This window comes from Glycine max, chromosome 7 (assembly GCF_000004515.6).
Source record: "Glycine max cultivar Williams 82 chromosome 7, Glycine_max_v4.0, whole genome shotgun sequence".
NCBI lineage: Eukaryota > Viridiplantae > Streptophyta > Magnoliopsida > Fabales > Fabaceae > Glycine > Glycine max.
The window spans coordinates 34,427,962-34,440,244 of record NC_038243.2 but is presented as its reverse complement, the minus strand read 5'-3'; the positions used below and the strand labels follow the sequence as shown (position 1 = coordinate 34,440,244).

At 38.7% G+C, this 12,283-nt stretch overlaps 1 protein-coding gene across 1 annotated transcript; it reads left to right on the top strand.

Annotated features, from left to right (window-relative positions):
- The first annotated feature begins 8,144 nt into the window (after positions 1-8,144).
- Positions 8,145-8,594, top strand: LOC102661638 (uncharacterized). The gene has a single exon (XM_006584320.1). It carries the CDS (start codon positions 8,145-8,147, stop codon positions 8,592-8,594), a length of 450 nt encoding a protein of 149 aa, XP_006584383.1.
- The last annotated feature ends 3,689 nt before the right edge of the window (positions 8,595-12,283 follow it).

Below are 12,283 nucleotides of genomic sequence, written 5' to 3'. Positions count from 1 at the left end.
CTCATATTTGGATGAATGATTATGTTTAGTTATTATGCGTAAATAACTATTATCCTATCCATTTTCCAATTAAAAAATGTAACTGCTTTAGAAGATTCTATTCCTCGATGTACTAGTCCCATTAGAGGGCACATGTTTTCCATTGGTTAGGATTATTTTCTACTTTATAAACATGACGTAAAGAATGGAAAGGCATATATCTTACTATACCTTTGTGTTTTTGTTAATCAGGAACACGCTCAAAATTATTCAAGGATCCTAAGGGAGCTTACTCTCAACTTATACGCCAACAAGAAGTAAACAAGGAGACACAAGAAAATGCTGATCATCACAACAAGAGTGAAATTTTTGTCGAATTCTTCAGGCAATCTACTCAAAGGAGATCACTTCAAAGATCTATCAGTAGGGGGTCATCTACAGGGAATGATTTACCCACAGGAGTTAACGTTGCTGATCCTGAACATGAAAATTCATAACCAAAAGAGCAAGCACCGGAGGTTCCACTCAGCCGTCTTGCTTCCCTCAACAAGCCATAGATTCCGGTTCTTCTAATTGGATGGGTAGCTACCATAGCAAATGGTATTATGTCTCCAATACTTGGTGTGTTGATTTCCTATGTCATCAAGACTTTGTATGAAACATTTGATGAGATGAAATAGGACTCCAAGTTTTGGGCATAGATGTTTATGGTCCTTGTGTTGGAATTTTTTTCCAATAATTAATATGGACTAATGTTTTAAGATAATTATATTAGTTATTTTATTTTATCTGGTTAATTAAATGAATTCATTAGACTACCAAATAAGGTGATATGAGCTTAAATGAACAAATGTTAGTATTGACCCATTTGAAGATAATGAAAACCTTGTTAGGTTAACACAATATATATAAGTAGGCTATGATCTCATATATACTATGCAGACACACATAACTCCAAAAAGGCTTTTCCACATTGGGTAGAAAGTCTTCACTTTCTACGACGGTTCCATTAAAAATTGCCTTAGAAAAAGACATTCTTCTAAAACGGTTATTGTTTAAAAATCATCTTAGAATGATAATTTTTTAAGACAATTTTTCAGAAAATCGTCTTAGAATGTTACTTATAATCACACTATGATATTGTTAATTAGTAAGTAAATTAGAATATTACAAAAACAAAACTATAAAAAATTTAATAAGAACATAGGGGAGATGGAAAAAGCAAAGAAGCAGCAAGAGCAATGAATATTATTCGTTATTCCTTACCTATCAAAACTTATCCTTTCCCATGTAGCATCAAAAGCATCCTGTCTAATAGCAATATCTAAAATGATAGACTTTTGACTAATCAAAATCACAAAAACATAGACTAAGTTGCTTACCTGTTCCCATGTAGCCACAACTTGACCTAGATTAAAATCAAAAGACAGGACTTCAAGTTGTCTGGACTGGTTCAAAGTGTTTCAGGGGATGACTGCGACGTGGTGGTTCTCGTTGTCCCTGATGTTCATGTGCAATTTACCATGTTTAGTTTAATTGTCACGTGGCTTTTTCTAGTTTTTTTTTTCTTCAAATATGGTAACTATGGGAGAAAGTGAGAAATCAAAAATGGGAACTAGTGTGTCTTATAAATAAATAGAAATAAAGGCTAATAAAAACACTCTCTAAGTGTACTAGCACTATTAGAAAATATGCTTTTTATATCGATTATTTATGATTTTCTACATCAGTTTTTAATCGATGTTGAAAGTATTATGGTTAACATCGGTTTTAAAAATCGATGTTAACATAAAACTACCAACATCAGTTATCTAAATAACCATGTTATATATTAAGACCACCAAAATAAGTGTATAAATGGTGAATGTTGACATCAGTTTTTATACAAAAACCGATGTTAACTCATACAGTTTTAGGAAGAACCGATGTTAAGATGTACTTTAACATCAATTTCTTTTTTCAAAAACCGATGTTGTTTGTGTATATTAACATCAGTTTTTGTAAATAACCGATGTTGTTTTTAAGTTTTTTTTATATACACTTTCCGTTCTTACAAAAAACCCAAAATTTAACCTGTAAAAAGAAATTTCAAACCACAATTCACAGCAAACATCATTTGCATTCTGCTTTCAAGCAGTTTTTAGTAGAAAGCTACAGTAAACTATGAATTGATAAATATGAATAAAAGATTTATTAAGAACTATCAATAAATAACATTCAATGTTCAATTGACATACCAAATTGCAAAAATGTAAACCAAGTAGTGTAAACTAATTAAGTAAGCTAAAATGAATTGCCTAACATCCTAATTTTGCTAACATTCTAAGTTTGATCTCTAAGTTGGAGATAATGTTGTGCCCACTGAATGCAAAGCGCTTTTAATCTCTCTAGCTCCAATGGTCTAGCCTCGTTAAAATACTGCATGATTAAATAAAAGATAAATTAATAATGTAATACCAATTATAAGAAAATCAACTTTGTTTGAAATAAACAATTACCGCTTGCCAGTTATTCCTGAAACTTCCTAAGATGATGGTGGACATCCAGTGCATGACATAATAGCCACACTTAGTGCTTCCTTTTTGTCTATTACACTAAATACATAATGAAATTTGGATATTAATTAAACATTAACTACAATTAGTGTACACACACATAAGCAATATATATAAGTAGAAGTTTTATTTAAATCACGTACCTTAACGACAATCCACCTAGCAGCAACCTTGGATTTAGGCTATGGAGTATCACCAAGTCTTTTCAAAGCACTGTTGAATACGAGGAACATTTAATAATTGATGTTAATGTTGAGTAATGCCAATGCAAATGTATTGAAAACAACATTGACTTGTTAATTATTCCCTTAAGGTAGTTGTCTGGCCTGTTATGCAAGGAACAAAACCAGACAACAAGGTTTTCCTTGGGCAGAATGACCACCATTTGCCAATGTTCACTGCAGTGGAGACGAATATGGGTTATTGTAGTAGTATACATTATTTAAATTTAGTTGTTTTGTTTGACTTACCCATTTAAGTAGGCTCCAAGGTAGACATCGCATTTTGAACTCTGCATCCAACTCTTGATGTAACTTTCAGTGTCAAACTGCGATTGCCCAGATCTCTGAATAGACTGTGGCTCAAGGAATCCATACACATCAGAATTCCTCGCTCGCATACTTGTTTCAGTCAAATGCTTGTTGTTGTTAAGACAAAGTTAATTATGTATGAATTTAAAGCAATAAGTTAGGTAATTAACAGTAAGCTAAATTGCCAATGTTCACTGTAGTGGAGACGGATATGAGTTATTGTAGTAGTATACATTATTTAAATTTAGTTGTTTTGTTTGACTTACCCATTTAAGTAGGCTTCAAGGTAGACATCGCGTTTTGAACTCTGCATCCAACTCTTGATGTAACTTTCAGTGTCAAACTGCGATTGCCCAGATCTCTGAATAGACTGTGGCTCGAGGAATCCATACACATTAGAATTCCCCGCTCACATACTTGTTTCAGTCAGATGCTTGTTGTTGTTAAGACAAAGTTAATTATGTATGAATTTAAAGCAATAAGTTAGGTAATTAACAGTAAGCTAAATTGACTTACAGAATCCACAACTGTAAGACAGATATGCTGAGACATTGACCACCGTGTGTGATTTCAGAGAGATCTTCGTGCTTTATGTACAGCGGGAAGTCTGGATTAAACACCCCGAACACGGTAGCATCCCAGTTAACCTGGAAAGGCTTCAAGATCTGGGATGGTCAATGTCATCAGATATAGTTGATCATCGACCTCAGGATCCAGCCTTTGTGGAGGTTTTGCTAGAGAAACTGCTGCCTACTGATCAAACATAGTTAAATAATTACGTTGAATAAATTAATTGAAAAAAAAGCATATAATCAAAGTAAAATACCTGTTCTGATAAAGGCTTCACGAGATGTGTCAGCCAAGCAAGGAAGGTGTTAAGTGCCTGCCCCACTAAGGTAACCTCATCAGTGGATACAGGAACGAGAGCCTGTGCATCTCTAACCTCCTCAACACCAACCTTCACTTGGCTAGACAACAAAGGAATGTTGTGAACTGTTGATCCCTCATAAACTCTTCCCAGGGCAACTGGGCGGGGAGGATTTGCTTCGATGTATAACCTGCACTTGTCTGAGTCACCCGTCTCAGGATCGTTCCCTGAGGGATCAACATAACTCTCCTTTGTGCTGACACGAGGACCTGAGGGACCAATCATAGGCTCTGGAGGCAGTGCAAGTCTCTGAGATTGCATCTGGGATTGAAATTGGGACTACATCTGGCTGAAAGATGCCATCAGCTGCTGAGTCACTTTTTCTGTGATCGACTCCTCTAGCTGGTCCTTGATTTGTTGGGTCAGCTGCTGTAGGTCTTCAGGAAGAAGGAAGGAAGAGCTACGGGATATTCGTGGAGCCAATCCGAAATATTGCTTGATGGTGACAGCTCCAACAGCATGAACATGGCCAGGGTGGTCTGGTCGCACAATGGCGGCAATCAGGACATCCTGACGTCCGTGAGGGATGAATGATCCCTGTGACGCCTGCTCCTCCAAAGAATCCTGTACAGAACAAATATATTTGTCTTAGGAATTCACAGAATAAACAAACATAGTCAGAATTCTTAATTGAAAATGACTTAGGATCTTCTCAGCGATTTCCTTTGCTGCCTCAGACGTCATCTGCCCAGTTTTCTTGGTGCGAGCCATCTTCCACTTCACGTGGCACCTGATGGGAGATGGAGGGTCAATGACGCCGTCAGTGGTTCCAGACTGGGTAGCTTCCTCCAGTTTCTTTTTGGTCTTCTCAGCTATTAGCTTTTGTTCTAAATATTCATAACCCCCATGAGACAACACGTGGGGGGCAGTGTTTTGCTTCTGGATGGCCTGTGCCTTTTTCTGCACATCCTGAAAAAAATCAAACATTAATGGTACAAATTACTACAATGAATTATAACAACTGAATCTTTTGTGGAAAACAACTAAAATGACAAAGTACATACCTCCCAAGAAGGGTCGCTGCGTGTCTGACAAAACTGGGCCCATTTCTCCTTGCTAATGTCGTATTTTTCATAGACAGTGTCGTCCACACCATCCTGGTCGGCTGCAAGGGCCCACTTCCTAGTCAAGTCCTATTTAAACTGCCGCCATCTCTCGCCGATAGTCTAAAGAATTTTCATCTTTGTCCTATTGTCAGAAGCTTCAGGGATTTGAAATTCTGCCTGAAAAATAAAAAATTAGGTTTTATTGTAAGTAAACTATCAATTTTGGCTATTAAAAAAATGTAAGAAGAAAACTAAAATACTTGAATATCCTCCCATATCAATTCCTTCTGAGCAGCAGGGACTTCCTTCTAGGTCTCGTATGTCACGTCAACCTTATCACGCGCGACAATCCCTAAATATGTTCTTAATTTCCTCTTGTGGGGACCATCGGCCTTGCCAGTAGCAGGATCGACATTGACCACTGGTCTCTCTACCCTAGGTGGTCTAGTGGCCAAGGATCGCAGCTATGTCGCTTTGCGTGTCCGCTTCTGGGTGGACGGAGACACTTATGTTAGTCATGGTCTTGTAAAGAGAAAAACTTGATTTATGTGGATAATGGACGATGTTTGGGGTGATTTGTGTGGATAATGGACTAACATAAGTGTCCATGTATGAATCATCATCTTATACATTAACACCAATTATTTTCCCATGTAGAACCATGCACCACCTTTCATCACAAGGGTCTTGCACATAAAATACTTGTTTAGATTGTTCTGCCATGATGAAAAGGTCATTGTGGTAACCTAGTTTTTTTAGGTCTACCAACGTAAATCCTACATCATCGGTCCATACATCGGTGTCGCTGCCAACCCATTTACATTTGAAAGCACATACAGTAAATTTGACATAGTTAAGCTCCCAGATTTCATCAATGAACCCAAAGTAAGGGATAAAAGCTACATAGGGATTGTCATCATGCAGACTTGCAATGTGTTCAAATTCAGCCCTTAGGGTGACCCCGCTGTTTTGCATTATACTTTTGTCATCTTGTTCTTTTGTGTAAAAGGAATACTTGTTTATGTCATATCCTTTCCAAGTTATAACATTTCTTTTAGGCCCATCTGCTAGCTTTCTTAATGTTTCTGAAGAATTTTCATCGACAAAGATTGTATCTTTAAACCAATCAGAGAAAGTCTTGTTATGCTTTTTCAACACCTAGTTCTTTGACATTTTTGGATTACTTTGTTTGACTAAAGTTTCATGCTAAAGTATGTATGGCAAAACTTCATTATTGTTGTTCAACACATACAAGTGAGCTTCTAACAAATCTCCTACATTTGTAATGATAACATGCAGTCCTCTTGAACCCTTACCGCCCACTCTGTCATCATGGCGAGACTTAGGAAGGCCAACAGGTTTTGCCTTTTCAATGTAGTCTGAAAAAAATTCAATGGCTTCTTCTGCAATATACCTTTCAACAATAGATGCTTCTGGACAATGTAGATTCTTCGTATACGCTTTTAAGATCTTCATGTCTCGCTCAACCGGGTACATCCAGCGCAGATAAACAGGACCACAACATTTGATTTCTCTGACCAGGTGAACAATTAAGTGAACCATGATGTCAAAGAAAGCAGGAGGAAAATACATCTCCAACTAACACAGTATAATTGCGACCTCATTTTTTAGGTCATCAAACTTGACAGGATCAAGGACTTTGCTACATATGGCATTGAAGAAAAAAGCATAGGTGAGTTATGGATAACCTGACTTTGTTAGGCAAAATGTCTCGTATGGCCACGGCTAACAATTGTTGCACCAGCACGTGACAATCATGAGACTTTAATGTTAGTCGGTGAAAACGACTAACTTTTGTGTATAAAACTTGTATAAATTGTATCAAATTTTCCCAATTTATGGTTATTTTGTAATGTTATAAGTATTTTCTGTTAAGGATAGGTAATAAATACTTAGTATTTCCATTTTGTGTGTTTAATTGGGTAAGCTTTGGAAAATGTTGTTTTCACCTTCTCGCTAAGCCAATCTGCTGGCTTAGTAAGCATCTGCTAAGCGCAACATTCCTGGGCTAAGCGCGAGGTGTAACACCCTTATATATATATATATATATATATATATATATATATATATATATATATATATATCAATATATTATTAGTAATTATGTTTGATGTTTGATTATATTTGTTGTGTTATTTGATCCGTAATTATTTTCAAGGAGGTTAATTTAGTTAATAGAGGGTATGGGTAGATAAGGATCTAGCTTCTCAAAGAAGCCACGAGGAAGCTTCTTGAGGAAGCCTCTTAATGAAGCTTCTTGAGGAAGCTACATGAGCTGCCTCGGTAAAAATGCAGCCCAACCTTCGTTAACCGTTGGATCTTCTCCAAATTTGGTCTGCAGTTTCACAAGACAACTGTCCATGATCTGTAAAACTTGGATTTCAATTATACTTATGAACAAATTTAATTTTCGTTTATGTGTATGACGTGTACTGAGTTACTATTTCTATATAATTATGTATATTCGTTTAAGTAATGGCGTGTTGTTGGATGAATGCATGTTGTAACAAAATTACTTTGGTTTTCATAAGCAAAATTAAGGGAGTTCTTTTGTTAATAATTGAAATTAGCGTATATTAGAGTGTGGATATCGTAGCGACGAGGCGGGTCGTTACATTTAGTGGTATCAGAGCAGGTTGAACCTTTCGGCCAGTGAGTTGTGAGTCTGCTATGTTTTTTTGTGCATTCTCTGGTTGTTTTGTTGAATGCTTGATGTTGTTTGTTTGCTGATGTTTGATGTTCATTGTTTGTTATTAACACTTACTCACTAGTTGTGTTCCTACTAGCTATAGAGATTTGATTGTTGTAGTCATATTGAATTTGTTTTCCTGATGTCTGCTATACCATGAATTTCAATGTCGGGCCACAGATTATTAGACTGGCCACCTGTATAATTTGTGAAGGGAAAAGGAATGATATGGCAAGCGATCAGAAAATACAAATGATGGAAAGAGAGTGCTAATGTCTCGAGGCATCAACTCTCAAGAGTAACTGAGTAGGAATTTGTGATGGTTATGATTGTTGTGTGGTTCTTTGTTTGTGTGTATTCCTTCCAAGTCTAACTCCCTGGTGTGTATAGGGAGTGATGGCTGGACGGAATGACCGTGCGATAGCTGATGCCCTTCAAGCCTTAGCTCAAGCTATAGGGAATCCAAATAGAGGAGAAGTTGGTGGAGCTGTTGAGTACCAGGGGTTGGATCACTTCCAACGAAACAACCCTCCTTCTTTTAATGGAGGATACAACCCTGATGGTGCTCAGAACTGGATAAGAGAAATTGAGAAAATTTTCCGATTTATGGCATGTCCGAAGGGGCAAAAGGTTGCTTTTGGTGCATATACTCTAGTGGAAGAGGCCGAGTATTGGTGGGAGAATACTCACCAATGCCTAGATGCTGAAGGTCAAGATGTGATCTGGGATGTCTTCAAGAGAGTGTTTTTGGAGAAATACTTTCCCGAGGATGTTAGGAGCAAGAAGGAGATGGAGTTCTTGGAGCTTAAGCAAGGAAGTATGACTGTGGCTGAATATGCAGTTTGAGGAGCTGGTGAGGTACTTTCCCCATTATCAAGGGAGAGATGGTGAGAGTTCCAAGTATGTAAAGTTTCTGAATGGCTTACGACCTGAAGTGAAGCAAGCTGTGAATTACCAAGGTGTTCGTCAATACCCACTTTTGGTTAATATGTGTCGGATTTGGGATGAAGACTCCCGAGACAGGGCGGCCTATTATAGAAGTATAGGTCCAATGAGGAACAAAAAGAATGGGCCTCAACATCGAGGAAAACCATATTCGACTCCTCCTAAGCAATATGGTAACCGCCATGACAATCAGAGGACTGTTGCTAGGGGATTTGCAGGTGGTAGCGGTAGCAAACCCAATACTTTCTCCACTCATGTCATTTGTTACAGATGTGGTAAGCCAGGGCACATCTCCTCGAATTGTCCTGATATAGGCGTAACATGTTTTAATTGTGGACAAAAGGGACACACTCAAAGAGATTGTTCACGACCCAAGAAAGAGCAAAATGGTGGAGGCCCAAATGACTAAACTAGACATCCAAAGACCACGGGAAGAGTCTTTACCCTTAATGGTGCTTGTGGCGTCCCTAAATTAATGACTGCTTTGATAGTAATGATTTAAATAACAAAAACCATGGTAATTTTTTTTTCTTCTTTTTCTTTTTCATTTCTTTCTCTTTTCACCATAACTAGGTTTAGAAGGAAAATCCTCACTATAGAGTCCTGAATGGCCAGTTCAAAACTCTATTCGGAGTCATTTCTTTCTTTCCGCTCATAATCTCTAAACTCTTTTGCTGTTTCAAAAGGAAGAATGTACCAGTCATTACTTTAGGTCGTCACGTGAAAATAAAAGAATAAAATACGGTCGATAAACTCTTTTACAAATAAAGTTGCTAATGCTTTCTTTTCAAATAACAAGATTGATCATAAATACATTCATCATTTAAAGCTGTCCAAAATATGGGAGTTTTACAAAATACATAGTGTCATCCAGAACAAAGGTGTCCACAGTGGTGGCTTCAGCCACATGTATACAATCATCAAATTCCTATACAACAGGTCTACCCATACAAAAACAAAAGAGTAAACCTAACAGTCAGTCCTAGATACACCCACCCTCAAAAAGTATATAAAACTAGTCCATGGAACTGTCCACTATGATGAAGAGCCTCCACTGGTCGCCATCTCTCTCGGGCCACTATCCTCCGTAGAGTCTGCCTCAGATGCCGACATGACTTCCTCGGGAGAAAGTCAAGAGCATCCCCAGCAGGCTCGAGGGGTAGCTCCTCAAGATCCTCCTCAGGGTCTTCCTCGGACGACGTTACCTCAATCACTTGGACTGGCTCCACTAGACGGTATGGTGTAGGCGTGGGTAGTATCCACTCCACAGTACGCTGAAGTGTGCGCACGGGTTCATCTGGATGCACCAAAGAAGTAGCCGTGAATCGAATCGTGCCTCGAAATCGGCACCTCGTGTTGCCTTCGAGGGTCTCCCAAGCTCCCTCTAGGCACTCCATCTCTACTCGATCATGGATTTGCTGTGCCGCCATCACGATCTATAAGAAAGAAAAGAAAGGGGTAGACTCTTTCACAAGAATCTAACTATGCCGCCGCACAATGCGTCTCATAACCACTACATGCAAGTAAAAAGGGGTATCTTTAGGCTTTTCATCTCTGGTAATCGATTACACAGCCTTGGTAATCGATTACCAGAGGCCAAACTCGAATTACACAGCTTCAGGACATAAAAACCTGAAAAAGGCACTGTGTAATCGATTACACATACCTGGTAATCGATTACCAGTGACCCATTCCTCTGTGTAATCGATTACACGGACTGGTAATCGATTACCAGAGGCCTCTACAACCTGCTGCCTTCAATTCTAAGCCTGGTAATCGATTACACCCCCTTGGTAATCGATTACCAGAAGCCCTCATGGCTTCCTGACCTCGTTTTCAAGCCTGGTAATCGATTACACCCCCTTGGTAATCGATTACCAGAGACCATCTTAGCCTCCTGTCTTCATTTTTAAGCCTTGTAATCGATTACCCACCCTTGGTAATCGATTACCAGAGGCCATAACCCATATATCACACAAGATTCACAGCTGGCCAGCCACCACAAGCCTCCTTGCTTTGTGGTCTTTGTTCCTTTTATCTGTTGACTGCCAGGAGCTCGCCTGTTTAGGTACATCACAGGTTCTCACTGACTGACTATGCCCGGGTTGGGTCGGGATTGGTCAAGCTTGGTTTTGGGCAATAGCACCCCACCTGACGTCCCCAAGGTCTCCTGACCCCCGCGACATATCTCCAGGTACCACTCTGTGGTCAATGAATAAAAGCAGGAAGTTTCACCCTTCTACACTTCCTCATCTCAAGCTTGTAGGATTATGGGATACCCATCACATGTGGTACTAGGTGGCGGTCGGGCGATGGTGCACAACAAGTTTTCCACATCCACAAATCACGCATAAACCCACCATCCCCTGTTGCCCACCTCCAACTGAGCTCACGTACTCCCACGTAGCCCATATCCTCGTTTCTCTCAACCCCGAGTCCCCATCAATCCTCCCAAGCTTCCCCCAAAATCCAAGTAATACAACATTCAAACAGCACAAACTATCACAGCCAAGCAAAACAGGGCAAAGGCAGAAAACTCTGCCCAAAACACCAACCAAAATCACAGCTTTTCTCACTTAAAGACCCCAGTAACATTTCCTTCGTTCCAATTCGTTAACCGTTGGATCGACTCGAAAATTTTACTGGAAGTCTCTAGTACATAAACCTACATTTTGACCGTTGGGATCTACTAGCAAACATCCAGAACTCATTCTGCACTACTCTTTCCACAACCAGCAAAACATAGCATTTTTCTGCACTTATGCAAAATTCTGCTGCACAATTTCACAGCAAAATTCTGCATAAAGTGCAGATTTCGAAAACCACACTTCCTCTCATCCAATCTTGCCCAAATCAAATCCTACAAGTCCTAAATCATGTATCAATCATGTCTAAACCAAAGTCAAGCTTCAAACCACAGCAACACAAGATCTAGGTGTCCAAAACCCCTCAATTTAATGGATTTTCTAGGTTTGAAAAGTGAAATTAAGAATGAGGTAAATTTGAAGCAAACTCTCACCTCACACAAGTCTATAACATCAATTTAAACTTGTTCAAACTGAATTTACGCTTAAAATTTCACCGAATCAAAATTTGACTCCTCAACACCCAAATTTTACCCTAGAAATGGCTCTTTGTTCACTTGGTCATTTGTTTTTCTCTCTAGCTCAGCCTAAACTTTCTCATAAGTCCTAAATGGCATTTCAAGCTAGGATTAACTCATTTTAACCTCCATTTACCACAGAATCCAGATTTAACCTTCCAACTCTCAAAGCCTCACTCTTTTTCCACTCGTAACAACATATTCTCACCTTCTAACCCTAGGTTAACTCCACCCTTCATCTCTAACAATTTTCCATAAGCAATTTCAGCACATAAACATCACAAGCATCATCATAAAAACCCTAAAACTGAATGGGTAAGCTTAACTCATCCAAACATGGCAAGTTCAACATGCTTTCAACAAATTCCTTCACAAATAATCATCATGAAGCAGAAAACTAGCAAAACTACCCATCATATCTCCCAAAACCCCATACCCATGAAAATCAAGAGAGAAATAAGTCTACCCAAACCTGAAATTTTGAAGT